This window comes from Taudactylus pleione, unplaced genomic scaffold (genome assembly GCF_031769625.1).
Source record: "Taudactylus pleione unplaced genomic scaffold, aTauple2 ptg001123l, whole genome shotgun sequence".
In the NCBI taxonomy this organism is placed as follows: Eukaryota; Metazoa; Chordata; class Amphibia; order Anura; family Myobatrachidae; genus Taudactylus; species Taudactylus pleione.
Window position 1 is genome coordinate 3,929,751 of NW_028285524.1, and position 25,776 is coordinate 3,955,526.

General features: G+C 45.4%; 1 protein-coding gene across 2 annotated transcripts in view; it reads left to right on the forward strand.

The window, feature by feature from the left end:
• PAPPA2 (pappalysin 2) overlaps window positions 1-25,776 on the forward strand; it is a 303,379-nt gene that overhangs the window by 225,365 nt on the left and 52,238 nt on the right. For both annotated transcript variants that reach the window (XM_088461902.1, XM_088461901.1), the window contains exons 14-17: window positions 12,738-12,942; window positions 13,081-13,219; window positions 18,273-18,447; window positions 23,826-24,039. In XM_088461902.1, the coding sequence (XP_088318028.1) occupies window positions 12,738-12,942; window positions 13,081-13,219; window positions 18,273-18,447; window positions 23,826-24,039 (733 nt within the window). The remainder of the gene's footprint in view (window positions 1-12,737; window positions 12,943-13,080; window positions 13,220-18,272; window positions 18,448-23,825; window positions 24,040-25,776) is intronic.

Consider the following 25,776-nt stretch of genomic DNA (forward strand, 5'->3'; position numbering starts at 1 on the left):
TCGCAAGCCCGATGGTCGCGATGGCCGTTCTAAAAAAAAAAGACCGGCCCTGATTCAGAGTGAGCACTCTGTCAGAGCGACCGGCTCTGAATCAGGGTCTCTGTTCGATTTGTCATTCAAGTTTGGTTCAATTTCCATTCGATTTACTAGAGCCAAAAATCGAATGTCAAATTGAAGAGAAAATAGAATTTCACTCAAAATCGAATATAGGCAAAACATCGATGTTTTCACATAGTCGAATATAGGATCCCTTCATTTACTAACATTCGATTTGCAAATTGAACGTAAAACGAACTCAAAATTTAACTTCAAATCCCCAAATGAATAGAATAATGAGAGACAGTTGATTTGAGCTTCTAAACACCATTCGATTGACTGGAAATTGATTGTGCTGCCTTTAAAAGTTCCCAAAAGCATGTGGGGCAGTCTGGCTGTAGGAATAATGGCTGCTTAAGGCTGTGCAATGCTGTGCACCTACCTGCGGTAACAGGCATAACTAGCTCTTTGGGGGCCCCATAGCAAAGGTCCCCCCCACCATAGTGGGATTCAGCCGACATAGCCAGGCAAATAAAAATAAAATAAATATATATATATATATATATACACACACACACACACACACACACGTGTGTGTGTGTGTATATATATATATATATATATATATATATATATTATTTAAGATGAGCATATTATATTTATGAAGAAATTATAAATCACTTTCACTTTTCTAGAGTGTGCACAAGTGTTTTCTAGTTATTAAGAGGGGTATTCAATATGAAACGTTAACTTCCCTGGCGAAGTTAACGTTTCATATCTGAGTTTTTTTCTGCTTAAAGGTATGGTGCGCGCTCCCGCTTATCCCCGTATTCAAAATAAAATTAACGAAAACGGGAAACTCCGAAGTTGGATTTGCGTAAAGTTACGAATTTTTCCTTAAAATAATTGTAAGACCCCCCTAAAGTTGTAAAAACATGGGGGAACACTATGGGTACCCCCATTTTAGCCTTTAATTGAAAGTCGGGGATTTAAATAGCCGCAGCAGGTGTTTTTTTAAGTGGTCCCATCAAATTTGGGGTACATGAAAATGGGTACTAGCATATTTTTAAGTCCCTAAAGTCAGTTTTTTAAAATTCTGCATTTGTGCACCTGCCGCTATAATTCTATTCTAGAAAGCATCTGCCGCATACTTGCAGAATAGCCCTGAACCTATTTCCCTATTGTTAAACAATTTTTTTCCATTTTTTTTTTGCACCCCAATTTTTTAATTAATTTTTTGGGGTGTCCCTATTTTTTTTAAAACTTTTTTTGACACAATTCTTTTTTAAATGTCAATCTCAGGGGTGCAGGCTATTTTTTTAAGCCTGCACCCCTAAACCCCAATTCTGCACTTTTTTTTCGACACCTATTCAATGGTGAAAAGTTATCACCGTTTTTTATCAAAGACTTTTCAAAACTGCGATAAGTGTTTGAAATTGAATAGGGTGTAAAACTAAAACCAGTGATATTAACGCAAAAAAGTTAAAAAGTGCGATATTAACGCAAAAAACGATGTTATCGCACCCATATTGAATACCCCTGTTAGTGTGCATGTGATAGATTTTATTCCCTTATCATTTTGGAATATAAGACTTCAGGATTCCATTTCATACATTTCCTGTGTACATCCGCATTTCCTCAGGATTACCTTGGCCGCTCTCTTTGATATATCAATTATACATACTGCAGTTGCATGTTACTCTAGTGAACGTTCTCTATGAAATTATTATATGCATATAAGGAAGGATCTTTTAATTCAGAACTCTGATGCTTCATATTGCAACATTGTTTTTATTTTAATGTTTTATAAATTGTAACTTTTTATGTGTTTTTCTCTTGAAACTTCAACATCGGTGTTTTTATATATGAACTATCTATCTGATTAAACAAGTATTGCAATATTAGTACTGTATTTGTCTATGCAATTTATTGCTGCTATATTTTGTTATTTATTTCTGCCATTCTTGGGTCCCTCAGCACAGCTCATATAGAGTTAATGTGATAGATTTGGCCCAAGAGGAAGTAATGAGGAAGTTGCGTTCGATTTTGCATTTTATTTTAATGGGGATTTGAGGTTCGATTTTGGAAGGGATTCATAAACTGAACACAAAATCCATTCTTAAAATCAACCAAAGTCGAATTCGTTTTGAAAATCGAATGCAAAATAGAATATTAGTAAATGACGGATTTGCTAAGGGATTTTGCAGTTCGATTTCAGTCGATGATATTCATAAAATTGAATACCAAATCGAACCTTAGTAAATATACCCCCAGATACTGTAAAAGATGTCACCACCCTAAGTAACAAAATGAAAATGGCTGACCTATCAGGTAATAGGAAATGATGTAAAAAACAAAAGGAATTAGAGTAGACAGTAGGCCAGATCTTATTTGCGTACCAAGAGCCTGCAACTTTGGACACTGCGACTGAGGGAAAATTTCTAATGCTGCAGGATGCATCTTATGTAAAAAGATGTTCACTACCGGCTTCTCTGATCCACTGCTGCATCTGAAGATGCAGCATCAGATCAGCATGGCGACAATCTGCCCTCTGAGTAGCCCTCAAGTTACTGAGAATGCCGGGGCTGACTCGGCCTCCAAGTTCACAGAACTAGGGGTAAATTATAACTTGAAAAATCTAAATGGCAAGAACCACAAGGATTTCACCACATTATTTGTTACATAAAATAAATCAGTTGTTTTCTGCTTGATAAATAGATCTTGTGTATATCAGTACAAATGTTTCCAGGGTTACAATCCTGAGGTAAAACATAAGGGCCAATGGTTGCTTAGCAACCTTCTAGGTACCGTACGTTCCGCATGTCATAGGTGTTATAATATGAAATCTGATATTTTTATTTATTTTTAATTATTAAGTCATTCCATCTGGCAGAGCTATTTCAGTTAGATTAATGTCACAAATGTAGTTATTATTTAACAACCGTGTACGTGTCTATAGATATAAAGCCAATAACAAAGTACTGTGTCATTGTTAGCACATAGCTACCCTAGTGAGACATCTGTTCAGCGAATATGATTTTAAATCCAACAACTTGTTTACAATCACATAGTGCACATATTGCCAAATCTGCAGAGTTTTGTGCAGTATAAGTTGTATATAAAATAGTACATACTATGGGGCTGATACAGAGATTTACGCAACGCCGATGCTTACAGACATTGCACATGCTTGAAACCCATACAGTGCACGCACAGCGATTGGTTTGTGATTACGCTCTCACAGAGAATTCACTCGCAAAGGGTGTGACAAGTAGCCAACATTAGGGGGAGGTAACGGGGGGGTGGTTAGGCAAACGCAGGCGTGTTGGGACCGTTTAAATGCCGTTTCATGGGCATGCATAAATTAGCCATTGGGATCTCCTTTGCAGCATGAGAGCTCTCAGCGTGTCAGGATAGATGCCGTGTTTGAGGCAGGTCAGACTTTTCAGAATCTGCGTGGATACACTATCTGCATCGATGTTCCCAATGTTTGCAGTGATGAACGTTGACGCACGGATAGGAGAAGGCAGCAGTGGGCTTCCCTATGCTCGGGTAAGCTGTAGAAGGCATTAGCATATTTTCCCAATTAAGATCCATAAGTGATCGCAGTTGTGATTGCATTAGTGTAAATCTCTGAATGAGGCCCAGTGTAATGAAGGGGTCCGCTTGTATCTGGTACCGTTTGTATCTGGTACCGCTTGTATCTGGTACCGCTTGTATCTGGTACCGCTTGTATCTCACACCACTTGTATCTCGTACTTGGAGCTCACTAGAAACTTTGAATAAATGTAATATGTAGCGGACAGGTGAAAGTGCAGAACTCTACAGATATGGGGCCTGATTCAGGGGTGGTCACTATTGCAGCCATTACTGTGTCTTTTGCCTCAGCATGACTGTATCTATATGCTAATGCTGCAGCCTATTGGTATTTGTACAGAGATGCCCACTGGCTTCGCCACTAATCTGCTGCTGTGCACGTTAAGACGCACTATAGGCCGCACATCTGTCTCACCATCAAACACTGCACCAGCCCTATGGAGGTGCAGAATGTCTATCTGAATGCCCCCTCCCTCTTACCTCACAGCAGCCCAGCACACACTGCTGTCTGCAGGGCTGCAGTGGGAGACTGCTCGCGGCTGCTGCACATCAGCCGCAGCAGTCTTCTATGCCTGTGGGCACCCCCACCCTGGCTTTGCATCAGGCTGAGGGGCTCACAGCGCCCCCTGCAAACATTTTTTTTAACATTTTTAATCCTAAGGGGGTGTGGCCACATCTCCCACAATTAGGCCACGCCCCCTTCCCCAGCCCTGTCTGGCTCTACCTGGGGGCGGGGCTTTGCAGAGGCGGAGCTATGCTCATTGTGTCGGCACCTTGTAAAAAAAAAATGTGGTTATGCTTAGACATCGATGGAGGGAAACAATCTGGTTCTCCCCCATTGATGGAAAAGCATTCAACATCAGCCATAAACCATTGATGATTATGAATCATCGATGGTCGATGGCCATCCCTAGACTGAAACTAGGTTGTTAGCATGTGGCATCGACACTACATCCACTGAATCAGGCCCATAATGGCAAATTTTATTTAGACATACAAAGCAAGTTTAAGATCATCTTTGTCCTATTTTCCTTCTGTCCCGAAGAAATTATCTTTTAGATGATTTGGCCCAAAACCCAGTTAAATTGTAGACCTTAAATATAATGACTGTTGTCTTGGCTATTTTAATAAGGGCTCCCACCTCCTTCAACTAGCTAAACAATCCCTCTCACGATTTGTCTCTGGGAATCCTCAGCTGGAAGATTGGAAGTCAAGTTAGCAGATAGTGGAGAAAGCAACAAACGAAGAGGATGAATGTAAGTCCTCCTCATCAGCTAGGACCGAGTGTTGGTGAGACCTGACCAAAGGCATGGAGTCTAACCTACTGGATAGTTTTCACCAGTGACCCCTCCAATTAGGATTTGGGCTTCGCTGCACCCAGCAGGCAGGTCGCAGCCCTTTGGTCAGGTACCCAGTGACTAGCAAGGAGACTGGGTGACTAAAGACAAGAGGAGACAGTGGTGTTACTTCTGTAGTTATACTGAAGGTATACTAGAGTTTAGTATGCAGGTTTGTACCAGGAAAGCACTCTAGTATGATACTGGTGATCCAGACGCAGAAAAGCACTGGAGTATGACACTGGTGAGCCAGACGCAGGAAAGCACTGGAGTAAGATACTGGTGATCCAGACACAGGAAAGCACTGGAGTATGACACTGGTGATCCAGACGCAGGAAAGCACTGCAGTAAGATACTGGTGATCCAGACGCAGGAAAGCACTGGAGTATGACACTGGTGATCCAGACGCAGAAAAGCAGTGGAGTATGACACTGGTGATCAGTGGCGGACTGGAGCATGATACTATCAGGGGACTAACCACACCCCTTTGTCGGCCTCTATTATTGCGTTGCATGATAGGGGAACGCGATAATAGAGGCCGACAAAGGGGTGTGGTTAGTCCCCGGAGGGGATGTGGCCAACCATAATGTGAAAAAGTATTGGCATAATTTATTACCCTTTTATATACTACAAATAGAATAATATAAAACTCTCTTATATATATATATATATATATATATATATATATATATATATATAAAATGTCTATTAGTAGGAGAGGTCAGTAATCTACTACTGCATGGCAGTAGGTTATGAGGCAGGGGTCAGTTGTGGTGGGCATGGGGGGGGTCGTGTAGGCAGTGCAGTATTTGGTATGGAGGGGCCAGTTGGATAATACAAAGAGCAGAGAGATATTGTTTGGTAAGGAGGGGTCAAGGGAATAGTACAAATAGGTAGTGGTGAGTATGGAGAGATAGTGTTTGGTATGGAGGTGTCAGGGAGGTAGTGCAGAGAGATAGTGTTTAGTAAGGGGGGGGTCAGGGGGTAGTGCACATAGGTAGTGGTGAGTATGGAGGGGTCAGGAAGATAGTGGTGAGCATAGAGCAGTCAGAGAGGTAATGGTGAGCCACCCAGTAACCCTTGCAATGGTGGTCATTTGTGGGTAAATGAGACATGTATTAACATTATGACACACTGTAGTGCCCCCACACATTATGCCACACTGTAGTGCCCACACAGTGTATTCACCAGAAACAACAGCATCCCCAGGCAGCCGGCTGAGCAGCAGTCACAGCCTCACAATGAATCACTCCTATGAGGCTGCTTCTGATCTTCATGGGTCAGAGGAGCATTTGATGAGCTCATTAAATCAGAGTTCAGCACATGCTCCTCTGACCCCTCTGCAGAGACTACTGGGATTTATTGCCCAGTAGTGCGCTGCAGTGCTGAGTCTGTCAGTGCACTGTGGGCCTGATTCAGAGCCGGTCGCTCTGAATCAGGGCCGGTCTTTTTTTTTTTTTTATTAGAACGGCCTCCTGGCCGCTTGCATAGCTGTGGGTGACCACCCACAGCTTTAGCGAGCGGCCAGGAAGATGGTCGCGATGGTCAAGACCATCGCGACCATTGGGCTTGTGACAAGACCCTTGTGGTAGGGTCTCGTTGCCGCAAGCCCCAGAGAGATTTCGGCTCTAACAGAGCCGAAATCTCTTCCACTGACATCACGAGTGATGTCAGTGGGGCCGCCCCCAAATGGAGGCGTTCACATCGAAAAAGGGGCGTGCTGTCACTCAACATCGACAGCATGCCCACTTTGTTGCGAGACCCGGAGCGACGGAGTGCCCGTCGCTATCCGGGTCTCACGCATGCGCACGATGGAGCCGGCTCCGTCGTGCGCATGCGCACTGGCCCACCATCGACCCGGTTGCGAGCGCACAGTGCTTGCGACCGGGTCTGAATCAGGCCCTGTGCTCCAGTCCCCTGCGTGTAGCTGCCGGCTGGGTTAGTCACAGCCTTGATGACTGCCTGGCAAGCAGCTGCACTGCAGCCTGCAACTAATGAATGGTGCCGCATTTGCATTATTGCAAGGACGCAATTGCAAAGCTGCCTGCGTGCAGCTTTGCAATTGTGTTTCTTGCTGAATCAGGGCCAAAGACCTTCAATGGTTGCAAAATAATATTGTGTAAAGTCATCAATTTTCCTCACCAAATATATAAATGTAAACAATATGTACTATTATTACTTTCTTAAAGCACTGTAAATATATTATTTCATATTTTTTTTTTATAAATTAAATATTTTTTTTTTGCCTTCAGTACTATTGATAAATCATTTGCAGTATGAATCGTATTCTGTGACTTATGGGCCTGATTCTTTACAGATCGCAACTACGAATGCAATAGCGATTACGCACGCAGTCTCACTGCGATAGTATGCCAATCCACTGCGATCGCTATGCCATCGCAGCACTACATAAGGACGCCCACTTTACCTTACACACATCCGTAATGTTTAGCAAGACGGCAAATCCATCGGTAACATGGAGTACCATCGCAGCCTCACGCACACTTGTACAAGCTCTGACCTTACTCAGGAATAGCTAACCTCGTCGCACGCTATGAGTACTCAGGCTATGTACGGCATCGCAGAGGATAATTTATGCACACCCATGCAACGGCATCTAAAAGCATTGGCGCATCTGCATTTCCCTGACCACCCCCCCCCCGTCACCTCCCACAAACAGTAATTCCTGTGAATCACTCTGTGATGGGTCTGCGTAGTCACTGCGATCGCAGTCCTGATCACAGTGGGTAGTTCACATACGCGCAGCGCAATGCATACCCATACGCAGAAGGCAACAATCGGCCAATTGCGTGAGTAATCGCAGTTGCGATCCTTGCGGAATCAGGCCCTATATTTTGCTGCTAAACATACAGGTGCTGTGTATTCAGATCTGGTAAGGGACCATTGTGGGGATGTATATAAGGACAGGTTAACTATAGAGACTAATGCAGTAGTGTGGACCTTACTTTTCGTAAAACAAGACTAATGGCAATCTGGGGATTCTGGAACCCACCTCTGGCTTTGCAGACAACTTATGGACATTTACGGTATTTTAGTCTCAAAGATTTAAGCTTTTTTTGTTGGTAAAATGTGATATACTGATATGACACTGTATACTCCTGATCATGATGCTAACGGGTTATTCCAAGAATACTAGAATTTATGACTCACATAGAGAAAAGTAGCTATAGAGCGATCACAGAGTTTCTGCATCGATGCAGAGGCTCACAGCCAAAATGTATTGTCAATTCTGTGATAGTGTAACGCTTCCAAGAAGACAGTAGTATAAGTTAAATACTAAAAGGAATAGATTAGCAATTACAAAGAAACCTTTAAATGATTGTTGTACCATCCATACTGTCTACTCAGTGAACGCTTCAACAAAATAAAATGGATTACTTGCAACTTTTTCACTAATGTTAGCTATACAATGAGTTGTCATTGGGTCTATTTTTCCAAAGCTCAAAAAAAGTCATAAATCTAGGCAACAGTGACTTATCAGGGTGATTTTCCTCCTTTGTCAGCCCACCCCACACATGTGATAGCATTACGTCAAACCTAGGGGCAGGGCCAGAGCCGTTGAGAGCGCTGCGGGGGCCCCGGTAAAGAGGGGGCATGGCCTAATCGCGGGAGGCGTGGCCACGCCTCCTTGAATAAAAAAGTTTAAAAATAGTATCATTTGCGGCGCTGCATGCCGGGGATGGGGGCGCTGCGAGCCAGGGGGGGCGCGATCAGTGTGATCGCTCCCCCCCTCAGGCATAGGAGATTGCTCGCGGCTGCTAAGCAGCAGCCACAGCAATCTCCCACTGCATCTCAGCACACGCTGTGTGCTGGGAGATAGTGAGGAGGGAGGGGGGGCGGCGCCGGACCCGGGCCCCCGCCGGACCCCTCTGGAAGCCCGGGCCTGGGTAAATTGTACCCGTTCCCCCCCCCCTCTCGGCGCCCCTGGGCAGGGCCAGAGCCGTTACTAGACATTTTGGTGCTCTGGACCAGGGAGATCATTGGCGCTCCTCCCCTCCCCATTTTTTAAATAGGGACATACAGGTAAGATGCTCACCTGTAAAAGGGTGTGGCCTCATGGGGAAGGGGCATGACGCATTTGATTTGTCCCATATAACAATGAAGGGGTACCAATCCAGTTGTACCACTGTTATCCAGGTGTCACTGCTAAACAGTGTGAATGTAATGGATGCAGTGATGATACACAGTAATTATGCGGGATAGCTCACAAGCTCTATATGTAGGATAGGGCTGGTGAAGCTGCACCTGCAGCAGGATATGTCCATCAGAACAGCCGTGCATAAGCCTGGAGCCGGCAGTGTAGACCACCGACTGATGGTATAGAAAGAGCGCTGTTTGTAGTGTATATGCAGCAATATCAGTAGTGGGGAGATCCGTATATGTACCCTGCACTGGTAGCTGAACTCACAGGCAAAGGTACTCCAGGTATGCTGGTAACAACCGACTGCCATGTGAGAGGTGATAGGTTTGAGACCCGGGCATGACAGTATTTTGAAATCTGTGTGTTAAATAAAAGATGATGTGTGAAGGTATTGGGGAGGTGGCCAGATGGAGGGGGGTTGGCCAAGGAGGTGAAATGGCAGGTTAGGAAATGCCGGGGGATAAAAGAAAAGGAAGCTACAAGTGAGAATGATTATAAACAGAAAATTGAGAACTGACAGCCCCGAGCAGCGCCCCCTGCCCTGCGGTGCCCTGTGCGGTGGCACATGTCGCACCACCCTAGTTACGGCCATGGGTTAGGGCAACCGGCACCAGTAAGAGTCGCACTGCCTGCAGCATCTGCTCTGAGTGGCTTTTCAGGCTGCAGGGTTCTTTGGACACTCTGGGTAGCTGGTATGTAGCAGCTCTACTAGCCAAATGCAGATGCTATGGTGGAGCAATGGATGCAGTCCGCAGGGCCTTGTGTCCTGGGCAGCAGCGCTACTTGCACACCCTTTAATTATGGCCCTGCCTGTTTCACACTTTAAGGCATTTGGCTATTTATCAAATACCCCTTCTAGTGAAGGCTGTTGCTAACTAGCGCAAGGCGCAAGCAATCATCTTCCCTTGGCATATTCTGCAATGCTTTCCCATGTGCAACTGTCTTCTGATAGGAGTTGGGTACGGGATGCCGGCCCCCAGGATCCCAGTGGTGAGAATCCCGATGCCGGCATCTCGACAGGCCCACAATACCGACACCTGCCAGTAAGTACCCTAACCTTACCTAAATGTAACCCTACCGCCCCGCAACCTAACCCTCCCCCTAGTGCCTAACCCCTAAACCTAACCCTCCTCCTAAGCCCAATACGTATGCCCAATGTCAGCTGTCAGGATGCTGGCTCCGAGATTCTGAGCCCCAGCATCCCCACCGAACTACATACTTCTGAGGGCTACCCAAGTCCAGTGCGTATGCGAGAACCAGTAAGCTGACTGATGCTTGTGCTTCCTGGCACCTAATTGGCTTAGCATGTGGTAACTACTCTTATCACTGGCGGCCAGTGTCGCCAAAAACATCGCTCAGCTGCCCTGGAGAATTTTTATATATTTGTAAATACCTGAATTTCTATCACTGCAGTAATCAGCAACCATAAATCTTCTTTTCTGGGGGTTCTTAATGAATAAACCCCAAGAGTGAGAGCCACCTTCAAAACAACATGCACTAATACAGACTTGGTATCCCTCCTAAGTAGCTGGCATGGCATGCTGATACATGTAGTTACGCCAGTGCCGGAGAGACCCATGTAACTTACTTTGTCACTAATTGGAAAATTAGGATATTTAATAATGTAATCTCTGGATTGTAAACTCTTTGTTTTCTCTGTTCAGACTGCTGTTACTGGTCTCAAATTTTTCTAATTGTTTTTATTCCGATTGCTAAGAAATTTCAGAGGAACATGAAGGATGAACCAAGAAATATTTGGTACAATACAGTTATCCTGTAAGAGATCAAATATTCTCGTTTATTGTTCTAAAAGAGAGTTATTTATTGTTTTTGCTGTCTACATGTCGGGCTATAGTGCATTCAAAAAACCAAATCAATATCATTAGATGTACACAATAAATCACACTGTATCAGCACTTATTGTACAGCTGACATGAATGAATCAAGTGCTTGTTCAAAATTGTTATCTAAACAGAGAACAACAAATACTGTAGCGTCTTTTGTGTCACAGATGATGTGTTGCCACAAAGTAAATGCCATTTTGTGACTTCATGAGCCTGTTGTGCCCATTGCTATGGGTAAGAGTGTGGCCTATTGGGTCACAATGACATTGTCTGACTCTGAAGGAGTGCAAAATTTAGCTCCTCCTAATGGAAAGATCTAGGCAAATGTATGTGCTGTCTCTCCGTGTAACCTCCGTACCCTAGCATGGATCGCAACTGCAACTGCGTCTGCGTAAAGCAGATTGGCCGATTGTTACGTACTGTGTATGCATATGCACCGCACTGCGCATATGCGGCGATCGCACTGTGATTACGCACACAGATATTTATCCATCACAGAGTTAGTGATAGACCATGAGTGTGTGGGGGTGGTGCCTGTCCGTTTGAACATCCTTGAAATGGGCGTGCGACAATGTTACCCATAGGCATGTGCTTCGGCACTTCCCCCTCTGCCGTGTCCCGCCCCCCTCCCTCCAGGACATACACTTATCACCTGGACTCACCTGGCCATCCAGGTGATAAGTGTATGTCCTGGCCGGCGGCCCGGCGCCGTTCACCATCTCGGACGATGGTCACGATGGTGATCCCAGCCTGCAACCTTGATTGCAGTGCTGGGATCGCAATTAGGGAGTGTCCTACATTTCATGCTGCATTTGCATATTAGGAAGGACGGAAGTGCAAAGCTGACAGGATGCAGCTTTGCAATTCTGTCCGAAGCTGAATTACCCCAATTATGCGCTACTGCGCATGCACAGCTTCTCCGCATGTCTTATGTAAGTGATGACCATCAATGGTGTATGATATTTCACCATCAGTAATTAATCACTGGCTATGCGCTTGCACATAGTGGGGCCGGCGCTCACCATCAGGATCACCGACTGATGTTTTGCCATCGATGGCATCCCATCAATGGTGAAACACTCAACATCGCCATCAGACTATCAGTGATTGCTAACCATCTAAGGTTGATGGCCACTCTGCTGTATTGATCCTCCATAGTAATAGGTCATATTCCGAGTCTCTCCTACATACGGGGACAATATATATATACAGTATCTCTGCTGTATATTAACCGTGTGTGCACTGCATACCATACTGCATATACCCTGCATACCTGCTTGTTCCTGATGGTTAATAAACCATGACCTGGGTAAAACATCTTCCTGTGGGCTAACCTCCATCACACATCTGCTGACACCTACCAATGCCAATAGGTTCTACCAATAAAACCTGCCTCCATTCAGACATAGGGACTGATTCATTACGGATCACAATATTGTGTACGCACCTAGTTCAACTGCGAAAGTATGCTAATCCATTTCCATCGCAATGCAAACTCAGCACTACATAAGGACGCCCACCTTGTATTACCACCCACAAACAGCACTTCCTGTCATTCACTCTGTGATTGGTCTGCGTAGCCAGTCCCGATCGCAAAAGCTAGTTAATGCACGCGCATTGCGATGCATATGTATGCGCAGAACGCAACAATCGGCCGATTGTGTGCGTAATCGCAGTTGTGTGCGGTAGTGAATCAGGCCCATAAACCCTAAGCGTGTACAAGGAATTACCTCCAGCTAAAGCTGATCAATTGTTTCCTAGGAACTCACGAGCTGTCATGTCAGAACAATCCTGTGGTTTTGAGTGGACTTCAAAGTCCCAGGAGTCCTATGTACAAAGCAGCATCACTCACCCTGGAGTTCTCCTCCTCCGTCATTGGCGTGCTTGGAGTGGCCCTAAGGTCTCCAGCTAACATCAGCCGTCCAGGCATGGGGGCAAATCAACAGTCCATTGAGAAGAGTTGCAGGTACTGGATGATTTTTCTTAAAGGAAAAGGGTTTTGATTATTCTATATTTCCTCAGTGGGTTGCCGGCTACCTAGGCTTTAATGGATCCTCCAGAGTTATCATTTTTTAGTAACTGACATTTCCAATGAATACTCTAGATCGTGTTCCCCATTGCATGTGGCACATGGGTCCACTGATTGTTCCACAGATCTGGATGGAGAAGCCCAGTGCTCAGTGACATGTGCCGAGGGTCATGCTCTCTATGCTGTCAGCAAGGCGGGACGTAAAATCATACAGGTAAGACAGGATCCTCCATGTTGAAATGGTACAGCTTGAAAATGTCAGTAAATTAGTGTATATGGTAAAATAGATCATTACATGAGCCAAAGCTACAGTCTCACATTGTTTTAGCTGCCAATCTTTATTTTACTATCCCGCTTACTGGACATAGGGTTTGATTCCGAGATTTACACTAATGCAATCGCAACTGTAATCTTTTTTTACGGATCGCAGTTGCCAAAATATGCTAATGCCTTCCAAAGCTTAGCCGAGCATAGGGACGCCTTCTCATATCCATCCAACGGCGTACTGTACAGCAACGTAAACATCGGTAACATCGTAGCATGTGCGGCAAGTCTGACCTGCTCAAACACTGCGTCTCTCCTGATATGCTGAGAACTCTCATGCTGCGAAGGAGATTGCAGTGGCTAATTTATGCACGGCCATGAAGCGGAGTTTAAACAGTCAGACACACCTGTGTTTGCCTAACCACGCCCCCCCTGTTACCTCCACCAAACTCTGACTACCTGTCACTCAGTTTGCACGTGAATCCTCTAAGCCAGCGTAATCACAGTACAATCGCTGTGCATGCACAGTGCGGCATTCGCACATGTGCAATGGCAAACAATGGCTCGATCTGCGTAAATATCGGCACTGCGTAAATCTCGGTATCAGCACAATGAGTCTATAACTACTTTTTACTTACTCTTTATACATTGTATCAGAAGTGTGCCCAAATAAGTAGTAGACGTGTTCCAGAACAATGCTCCCCTATTTGAATTTTGTACTGCGCTGCAGCCCCACCACTGGAGCTGCCACTGCTTAGGGGCATATTCATGATTGTACCCAGTCAGATCCTTTGTACTTTGATATCAAACTCACCGTGATACATTCTTACCTATTCTCCCGGAACTGCTGGGAGCATAGGCAAATGCCGGGGGGGTTTCCGTCTGCCTGGAAACCCTCCTCCCCAGCCCATACCTTGACCACAGTAATATAATAGATTGTTACTAGTGCTGCATGTTCTTCTCGGTATCACAAATGAAATAATTAGCACCACCTATGGATCTTTTAACATGTATCAGCTAGTACTAAATAACCTGTGCACCAACTAGAAGATCTGGAAAACATGCACTGTTAGAGAAGAACTGCTATAAAGCCCAATATGTACCTATACAGTATGTCCAGGGCAGTGCTAGGTTCTCCTGCTGCTCCTCCAGGCTCCCAGACTTGCTCCCATGCTCTGGAATGGTGCCTAAAATAAATACGTTCAGCTCAGGCAGGATGGCCCTACTGCCGCATCTAATGGCTTACTGTGATAGCTGGTCCTCTATATGCTGTAATTATTACACACAATACACTTTGTATGACGCTTATTAAAGATGGTTAAGTACTGTACTAATTCTGCCCTCTTCATTGACAGGCCACACTCACTCTAAAATTAAGCTTTTGGAAACCCCCCTCTGGAAATCCTGCATTTGCCACTGGCTGGGAGGCTCCTGGAACGCACTCCCGGCCACCCGGAAGAGTTGGCAAGTCTCTCAGCCAAATGCCACCCACCTGCACTCCCCCCGCGCAGACGCCCACTAATACAATACAAGTGGGCGTTTTGGGGGGAGCAGTTGACGCAATTTGTGCGCATCGTAGCGCTGTCCCATGCTGCACAATGCCAGTTTGTCGGCAACTATTCCGTGATACCAAACAACTGGGGCAGTTCAATATTTCTCCTGTGCAGGAATAACTGCTCTGAAAGTTTACACTTATTGGTTTGACCCCGCAAGACTGTGGGAACGAACATCATCTGAAAATGGCATCAGTTCCTGCAGTCAAACTTCAAAAAGTTTTTGTAGTTTGATGAAAGTAGGTCCCCATACTAGTGTATGGGAGGGGGGCCACATCAGTGATATCTCCTGCCTTACAGCAATGCTGAATGGGTGCATAAACTACTGTTTGACACATTTTTAACAGAATCAATCAGCTTGATGAATAAGTCCCATAATGTTTAAATAACACTAAATATTTATACCAACATTTTAGGGATTTTAGTATGAATAAATGTCCTGAGCATCTTATCAGTTCACATTTGAGTGTTGATTCACCAGAGCAGGAGCACCTATTGTTTTCTATTGCATATTGTGGATTAAAACTGGACATACACATCACGAATTTACTGCCCACAAATTTCTTACCTCGTTAACTCATAGGCAATTGTCCAAGTCAACCAAAGCTTGGCCAGATGTGACAAGATATTAATTGGGTGGTAAGGCCTGCTGCCAGATTGTCACACCAGGCTTTGGGCAAAATTTGCTAAGCGGCGGTTTGACGGCGGTTTCTATTCTATTCTAAACCCCGGCGGTTTGGTGGAGGTTTTCCAGTGGTTTCTAAATGACAGCCCTGTTCTATTCTATTCTAAAATGTGTTTTGACTGTAGTTTGGTGGCGGTTTTGCTTTCTGCAGATTTACTAAGGCCAAAACCACTGCAAAACTGCCATCAAACACATTTTAGAATAGCATAGAACAGGGCTGTCATTTAGAAGCCACTGCAAAACCGCCACCAAACCCCCGGGGCTTACAATAGAATAGAAACCGCCACCAAACCGCCGGGGTTTAGAACAGAATAGAAACCGCCGTCAAACCGCCGCTTAGTAAATTTTGCCCAATGTGTCATCCTCCAAACTACTGGATCTGAGACAGGTGTGCCTTCCAGATCTCTCTAACAGCAAATGCATCGCAATACATCGCAATGTGTCAGGCCAGCATCTAGTTTGAGGTGAATGTAGCTACAGCCTATATTCCATAAGAGCATTAAATTAGAACATTCACAGCTTAAACATGAGAATCAGTTTGAGTATTACATCCTTCACCTAACTGCCAACCACTCAATGTTTGCAATAGCAGCAAAGTGTGGATGGTCTCTGTAAGGTTCTCATGCCTCTTCTGCTCTGTAACGTCCCAAATACCCCCCTTAACATTAAATATAAATTTTTGCCTCCATTAAATTAGCAATCTTACTTATACCGCTTTTACACAGAAATTCCGGGTCCGACCCGGAGTTGGAACAGAGTTCCAACGCGGATCAAACCCGGAATCTCCCCGCCACCGACCCAGGATATTCCTGAGTTGGCGCCGTTCACACTTGAGCTGGGTCTGCAGTGAACCGGCTTTTCCGGCATTGAAGTGGATGCTTGGAGATAACGTCGTCTCCAAGCGCCACTGAAGCCAGACCAATCGGCCTGCATGCGGCGTGCTCCAGGTCATCGTGACCCGGAGCGTGCCGTTCACACTGCAGGGTTTCACGGGTCATTCCCGTGTTAAACCCTGCAACTTACCTGGTTTGGAATTCCGGGTCACTCGACCCGGCAATCCAACACTTTCCCCTTTTACACCAAGGAGCTACCCGGGTTAGCCCTGCAATAACCCGGGGTTTTAGCTCTGGTGTAAAAGGGGTATTACTTGCCGCACTGTTTTTATTTCCATTCAGTTTGGATAATACACAATATAGAAAAACAATGTAATATTAAACATAAATGTATACATACAGCATATTGTTTGCTCATGTATATAGAACTTTGGGCCTGATTCAGAGTTGAGAATAGAGAGAGATCTCTCAACTGATCATCTTGGTGAAACCATGCTGCACTGCAGGTGGTGCAGATTTAAAATGTGCAGAGAGTTAGATTTGGGAGGGACGTGTCCAAACTGACATCTAAAGTGCAGTGTAATAATAAAGCTGTGCAGTATTTGTGAGCTACATGCAAAAGCAGCCAGTATTTACACTACATGCAAAAAAATGTATGCATTTACACCCCTTGCATTGCAACATGGTCTGTCCAGGTACACAGTTAAGTGATATCTCGCTCTCTATTCCCAACTCTGAATCAGGCCCTATGTGCAATGTATGGTAATAAAATGTATCACCTAATTTATCTATTAGCACCAGCCTAGGAATTGAATTCTATGTATTTTACGTTGTCGCTCTCCGGCCACCATTCTTGTCCCCCAAACCCCATTGCTACAGAGTTCTATAGTTCTTTACCTACACCCTGTTCTTTATATACCATCTGCATAAAATGAATAAATGCAGTCAACCATTAATGCTTTTATAAGCAAATAAATAAAAAGTCCTGAAATAATCTGCCGTCTTAGGGCTGTATTCAATTAGGCTGCGATAACCCGTTTTCGGCAAAACTTTTTCGCAGGTGCAGAAAGTCATTGCATAGAAACCTCCGTTAAGTTTTCACCTATGAATAGGTATCGAAAAAAAGTGCACAATTGGGGTTTTGGGGTACAAATGAAAATAAAAAACACCCAGCGCCCATGGGACAGCTCCCTTAAGGATAACTGCGTAAAAAAATAAGAAAAAAAAGACTTCAGCACACCCCAAAAAAGTCCATTTGTTTTGGGGGCGAAAGAAAACAAAATTGGGGGACAAACTTAAAAACTAGTGAAAAAGACTACAGGGGGGTCCCCAAGTATGCCCCAGGTGTTTTTTTTTATTGCAGGTGTTTGCGGCAGGTGGATTTTTCACGCTTTTTAAAACTTCACATTAGCAACTTCAAAATGTGCTAGCACCCATATTCATGTACCCCAAATTTGATGGGACTAGTTATTTTCCCCAAAAAAACCTCCAAAATGCTATTCCTCACCACTTTAAAAATGCTATATAGCTCCGATTAAGATTATTTAAAAACCCCAAATACCTTCAGCAGGGCTATTCAGGGGTATCCAGAGTGATCCCCCATGTCAGAGCATCTTTTGGGGGGTGTCAGCCTGATTTCCCCAAAATCTGACAAAACTTTGCTGATTTCAGTTTCGCCGGGTCCCATTTTTCGCTGATTTGGAATTGAATACAGGGATAAGCGGGGACGAGCCCGATACTTTTTCGCACCCAAAACCTCCAATGATGGCGAAAAGTCCAGCAACTGACTTTTCGCTTCTATGGCCCTTAGACTTGGGGCTAGCTTTGTTTAATGGTTCCTAAAACCCGGGCCTGGCTGGCACACCCACTTAATATGAAATACAACGATTCATCTCTGCTAATTACATTTTATTGTTTTGTCATTGAAATCAGGATGCAGTTCTGAAATGCTCTGCGGGGTACTGGAACATGAACGTCACCTGTGAGCCGCTGGATTGTGGACTCCCCGCACTGTCACTTGTATTCCATGCCAGTTTCACCTGTCCTGACGGGACAGGCATAGGGAAACGCTGCTTCTTTACCTGCCTCCCTCCTGCAAAATTCCAAGGTAAATATATCAATTCCTGCAAAACAAAAGTGGGTTAAGTATCATTAAGGGGTATGTACACATTAAACCAGTGGATCCCAAGCTCGGTCCTCAAGGCACCCTAACAGTCCATGTTTTCAGGATATCCAGCACAGATGGTTAAATGAAATTGACTTAGGACTTAATTAAGCCAGCCAGAATGGATATCCTTAATGCCTGGACAGTTATGTAGGGTACACACGTAAAGAGTTTCTGTCCAACCATCCAACTAGTTGATTGGTTGGAATGAAAATCTGGTAACATATAGGAGTAACTGATGATCAGCAATTTGCTCCTAAATGCCAGAAAACAGATGAAAATGGACGTTCAGACAAGTTTGTTAAATGTTTGATCTAAACAATTTGTTCACACAACAGTTTTTGTCCATTTTCCTGCGTTTGGGAGCAAATTGCCGATTGTCATTTGCCTTCATAACTTACCAGATTTTCATTCCAACCAATCAGCTAGTTGGATGGTTGGACAGAAAATCTTTACGTGTGTATGCAGCATAAGGCTGCCTTGAGGACGAGTTTGGGAACCTCTGCATTAGACTAGTCATTTTATGAACTTGAGTTAAACTATTTAATTATAGACTAAAAAATGTTAGGACAATATGTACTCATGAGAAACAATCTTAATCAGAAATACTTGAGGTTTTAAGCATGTTCATTAAAAGGATCCTTAATTATAATTAATTATGTTTCAGTTTGCTTCCACACTCACAGGATCACTGTAAAAATTACTAAACCTGCACAATCCTATTTATGACACATCATTTGGATTAGATTGTATAACAGCTGATAGAGAGATGGGCGCTAACATCACAGCCGCGGCGTCTTTGTGTGTATAACGGCTGATAGAGAGATGGGCGCTAACAGCACAGCCGCAGCGTCTTTGTGTGTATAACGGCTGATAGAGAGATGGGCGCTAACAGCACAGCCGCGGCGTCTTTGTGTGTATAACGGCTGATAGAGAGATGGGCGCTAACAGCACAGCCGCGGCGTCTTTGTGTGTGTAACGGCTGATAGAGAGATGGGCGCTAACAGCACAGCCGCGGCGTCTTTGTGTGTATAACGGCTGATAGAGAGATGGGCGCTAACATCACAGCCGCGGCGTCTTTGTGTGTATAACGGCTGATAGAGAGATGGGCGCTAACATCACAGCCGCGGCGTCTTTGTGTGTATAACGGCTGATAGAGAGATGGGCGCTAACAGCACAGCCGCGGCGTCATTGTGTGTGTAACGGCTGATAGAGAGATGGGCGCTAACAGCACAGCCGCGGCGTCTTTGTGTGTGTAACGGCTGATAGAGAGATGGGCGCTAACATCACAGCCGCGGCGTCATTGTGTGTGTAACGGCTGATAGAGAGATGGGCGCTAACAGCACAGCCGCGGCGTCTTTGTGTGTATAAACGCTGATAGAGAGATGGGCGCTAACAGCGCAGCCGCGGCGTCTTTGTGTGTATAACGGCTGATAGAGAGATGGGCGCTAACATCACAGCCGCGGCGTCATTGTGTGTATAACGGCTGATAGAGAGATGGGCGCTAACATCACAGCCGCGGCGTCATTGTGTGTATAACGGCAGATAGAGAGATGGGCGCTAACATCACAGCCGCGGCGTCTTTGTGTGTATAACGGCTGATAGAGAGATGGGCGCTAACAGCACAGCCGCGGCGTCTTTGTGTGTATAACGGCTGATAGAGAGATGGGCGCTAACAGCACAGCCGCGGCGTCTTTGTGTATGTAACGGCTGATAGAGAGATGGGCGCTAACAGCACAGCCGCGGCGTCTTTGTGTGTGTAACGGCTGATAGAGAGATGGGCGCTAACAGCACAGCCGCGGCGTCATTGTGTGTGAGCATGAAGGGCCTCCAGGGGAATGCAGTGGTAGGGGCCCATGCTTAAGGTGTGTGACCAGCCACCAGAGGGGGTGTGGTCAGCCTCCACAGACACTTGGCTAACCAATAGGCAAATCTTTCTATAGGTTCTATAGAAAGGAACCAAGCACCCATGTTGATCAGTGGTCCTGCTCCACCTGATTGCAGAACCACGTCACAGCCTGATGGTACTTGCAGTGTTATTGTCTGTGAAAAAAAACTGTTTAAAAAACACTGTTTAAAAAAACAAATCTTTTCAGTAATAGAAGTGACAGTAAATGGACAGTAATAGGTAGAAATATAACTGACTGCATGTTATGGCAGTGTATTATGTGTGCTAATCACTTACATTGCAACAAAACAATGGCAATTTATTTAGACTTTCAAAACATGTATTTTGCAGCCCTGGGGTGCTTGTGTTTTAATGATCACAGAGATCACTACAGTGCGTATGACATTAGCCTCTAGGAAAATTCTCAGTATCATGAAGGACCACTAAAATCTTATTTGTATTAAATACATGTAATCTACTCATATAAGTATACTTACAGACCTGCTCTCTTCTACATCAATGCAGACCAGAGCTATTTCTGGCTGCCTTACCTACTGTTGTTGTTCTGCAAGCCTGTGCAGTCCTCAATTACCTCTTTCTGATGGATCTACTGTATTTAAAAAAAAAAAAAACTTCACACCCTAAATAAATGTATATTTTATTTGTATAGATTTTAAAATTTGTTCAGCCACTGTGGATAATGCATAATAAAGAACCTCGTATGTTATGTCACCAGTTGTTATGTCGACATGAGAATGACGACATGGTAGAAATGTCGGCATGCTTTGCACGACCTAACTTTCCTGGTGGCTCAGCGGTTACTTACCTTGTTCCTATGGCTTCCAAGTCCGTTGGTTATGTGACTGTCACTTCTGGTGCAGTCCCATACCTCCCTACATGACCCTCTCCAGGAGGGACACAATGCTCTGGTCCTGGACTTCCCTAGTAATTTATGTTTTGTGGCGGCTCCAGAGGTGGGGCTGCAGTACAGTCCAAAATTCAAATAGGGGAGTTGCACCAACTGCCAGTGAGTCCCAGCCAGTGATGTTGGGCAGTGTGTGAAATGACAATTGGTGTGGCTCCCCTATTTGAATTTTGAACTGCGCTGCAGCCCCACCTCTTACCAGGGAAGTCCAGGACCAGAGCATTGTGTCCCTCCTGGAGAGGGTCATGTTGGGAGGTATGGCAGACCTCCTATGGAGAGGCAGTTTTGGTGAGTACTTTATGCCTATACCTAATCATAACCCTCCCCCTAGTGACCAAGGCCCTCATTCAGAGGCGGTCGGAGGATGTAAGCGGTCGCTCAGAAACTGGGCGGCCGCTTGCATCCTGACCGGCCACTTCTGTTTTGGTCGTTAGGCTGTGGGTTTACACCCACAGCTCTAATGACCGCTAGGGTGATGGTCGCGATGGTCATAGACCATCGCGACCATCGGGGCTTACGACGAGACCCTAGGGTAGGGTCTCACTTGTCGTAAGCCCCGGAGAGCTTCTGGCTCTGTCAGAGCCGGAAGCTCTCCACTGACATCACTAGTGATGTCAGTGGGGCCTCCCCCCAAACGGCAGGCGTTTCCATGGGAACGCCTCCGTTTGGGCTGTCACCCCCCCGGCCCGCCTTCCAAACGGGGCGAGCTGTCAATCAACATCGACAGCTCGCCCCCTTTGGAAAGCGACCCGCTACGACCAGCGATGTCGGTCGTAGCGGGTCTCACGCATGCGCACGAAGGAGCCGGCTCCCTCGTGCGCATCCGCGCTGGAGAAACATTGAGGCGGCCGTGCGATCGTAGACCGTACGGCCGCCTCTGAATGAAGCCCCCATCACCCCGCAGCCTAACTCTATCTTCCTCCCGCAGCCTAACCCTATCCTCCCCCCGCAGCCTAACCCTATCCTCCCCCTGCAGCCTAACCCTATCCTCCCCCCGCAGCCTAACCCTATCCTCCCCCCGCAGCCAAACCCTATCCTCCCCCCGCAGCCAAACCCTATCCACCCCCCTGCAGCCAAACCCTATCCACCCCCCCGCAGCCAAACCCTATCCACCCCCCGCAGCCTAACCCTATTCTCCCCCGCAGCCTAATCCTATCCTCCCCCGCAGCTTAACCCTAACTAGCACCATTCTGAGAATGTCGATATTTCACCTGGAGACATTTTAGATCTCGACATCTGGAACATTTTAGATCTCGACATCTGAGGATGTTAACATGGTGCCACTCAACATGATGAACCATGTTGACATTCTACTGTCGACCTTTTGAATGTCGACATGGTTACTGCTGACAATGTGACTAGATCCCCTAAAACTGACCATCTCTCCCACAGTGTCTAGTTTTAGATTCTGTATTAGCGCTTTTGCATTTTGAACTTGCCTACGTTGTAGTACAGTACATCTCACTCTGGATATGAACTATTATCCAAGTCACATGCTCCCCAAATGCCTTCCGAATAGCAATGAAACATCACCGCATGCTATACACATGTCACCCACACCTCCCCGCATACCACCCAGGCAGTATTGGACTGGCCCACAGGTGTACAGGGGAAATCCCCAGTGGGCCCCACTGCCTGAGGGCCCCATCCTCTCCTCTAGGGGTCAGTAACTGGGTGGAGCAGGATCATGTATGAACTTGGGTGATTGGTTTGTTTCTTTGGAAACTACACCAAGATTAGCCCTTCTGCCAATCAGAGTGTGTGGTCCTGATGGTTTGGGTACGGGATGCTGGTGCTTGGGATCCCAGTGGTCAAAATCCTGAAGCTGATACCCCGACAAGGTTAGGATATCGACACCTGTCAATAGGTATCCTAACTCTTCTCCTACCCCTACCTTAACACTCCCTCCCCTCTGCCTAAACCTAACCTTCTCTAGTGTCAAAACCTAACCCTTCCCCCTAGTGCCTAACCTTAACCCTGCCCTTAGTGCCTAAAACTAACCCCTGCACCCTAAACCTAACCCTCCTGCCTAGTGCCTAACCCTAACCCTCCACCTAGTGCCTAACCCTAACCCCGCTATTTACCTTTGGGATTCTGACAGGTGTTGGGATCCCTGCGCCGGTAGTCTAGGCGCCAGCATCCCCTTTGCCCAGACATTGACCACATTCCATCCTGACACACCCCTGTCCTTTACTTTATAAAGGATCCTGTTTTTTGGATGTACTTTATAATGGTTGGCAGTGGCACACCCCTGAAGCTGGGGCCCCTACCACTGAATTCCCTAATGGGCACTAAATGCCCCAGTCCGACACTGAGGACAGGATGCCCCTGCCCAGTGTGAAAGTGATGGGGCACATATAGTATAAGTATAACCATGCTACAGAACAGTCAGCAACTCACATTGCAGGTCATGAAGCCACAACGCTCGTATGATGGGAAATAAATGTTTTGTTCTCTGTGTCTCTCTCTCTCTCTCTCTCTCTCTCTCTCTCTCTCTGTCTCTCTCAGGAATGAGTCATTGGGTGACCTGTACATGGTATGGTCTTTGGTCTCTCCCTGAAGGCTACTGCAAGATTGAATGTGATGCTCCTACGCCCATTACCCACGCCAAACTACTCACACTCCGCTGCCTGCAGGGCAACCACGATGTGGGTTCGACGTGCAGATACAGGTGTAAGCCGGGCTACCATGTAGCAGAAGCTGCTGAACGACGGCCTAGGAGGTTACTATCAAAAATAGATTTTTTTCTTATTTTGATTTCTCATAAACCTGTTATATTGCTCACGTATGTAAATAAAGTACAGGATTAAATAGTTTCGCCAGTATTGTAGAGGACAGGTCAGGGATGGGACATCTATCAGACAATATACTGCAAGTGCCATAGAGCAATTACATAACTATGGGCTGGATTCATTACTGATCGCAACTGTGATTACGCACGCAGACGGATGATTGTTGCGTACTGCGCATTCGTATGCATAGCAGTGCGCGTGCGCGAAGGCTCCACTGCGATCACACTGCGATCGCAGTGACTATGCAGACCCATCGCAGAGTGACTGACAGGAAGTGGGCGTTTGGGGGTGGTTACGGGGGGGGGGGGTCGGTGAAACGCAGTCTTGACAGTGCATTTGAACGCCGTTACAGAGGCGTGCATAAATTATCCACTGCGATGCCATACGCAGATTGGGCTTTCACTGCGGGCGCTGTAGTTAGCAAATCCTGAGTAAGGTCAGAGCTGTTGTAATTGTGCGTGATTCTCCGATGGTACTCAGTGTTACCGATGGTTTCGAAGACTTGCAATGTATTATGGATGTGAGTAGGGGGAAGTGGGTGTCCTTATGTTAGGCTGCAATGGCAGTGCGAATGCAAACATTAGCATATTTTCGCAGTGGGTCTGCATGCGTAATTGCAGCTGCGATCGCAATAGCAATCCGTAATGAATCAGGCCCTATGTTCTTAGGCTAAACCCTTCTCGCCTTCAGTTATCCCATGTACACTCTTCATTAATGTAAATGTTTCCAACCTTACAGACAGCCAACTGTTATTATAACTCGAGTCATATCAACACCTGCAAAATTAATATTTCTAAATCTGAACCTTTGTCCACTCCCACTGTACACTAATGTACATAATTCATCATACTTTCCACCTCCCAAGCCTACTGCCTGCATATGTGTCAAAATTACTACTTCACTCTCATTTATGCTGAAAATGAATCACTCTCAACATGTTTGGAGCTATCCTCATGTCAGACAGACCTAGTGCAAAGCATAGACCGAAGACATTGTTCATTTTCCCCCAAATACTTTAGCTTCTTCAAACTCATGAACCTGGTACTCATAAGGGCAGCTATTATCTGTTTCACAATTCCAGCAGCTTATTTTGTGGGACACTGTAGGACCATTACATATACCAAAGTATTTAGCAGATTAAAAGGGATAATTGGTAACAGAAGTAGTTATTAATTGACTGGAAACCAGTTCACAAATTCACTCAGGACACAAGACTCTTTACCAAGAATGTGTATTGGATGTATCGGTGATCTTATATAGTTTTCCTTGTCTGTGCTTCAGGTACACAGGCAGCCAATAGTAACTTCGCTCAAATGCTGTCTTCAACTCATTCACTTCCACTCTATCATATATTTAATAGAACTGTACCTTATGTTAATCAACAGTGGGTCAACTTGTAAATATATATTTACTGCCCTACACCGAGGATATTTGTAATCATCCACATAAATCCCAGGTCCATTGGATTTACAGTCTAAATTCTCCAGCGTTTTAATTCTAAATTCTCCAGCGACACAATTAGGGTCCTCTTTGAGTCAGCAGCCGATTAAGCTACCGGTATGTTTTTTGGAGTGTGGGTGAAATTGAATTACCTGAAGGAAACGAACAAAAACATGGGGATAACTGACAAACACCACACATGTTGGTTGGAGTCAAACCTATGATCA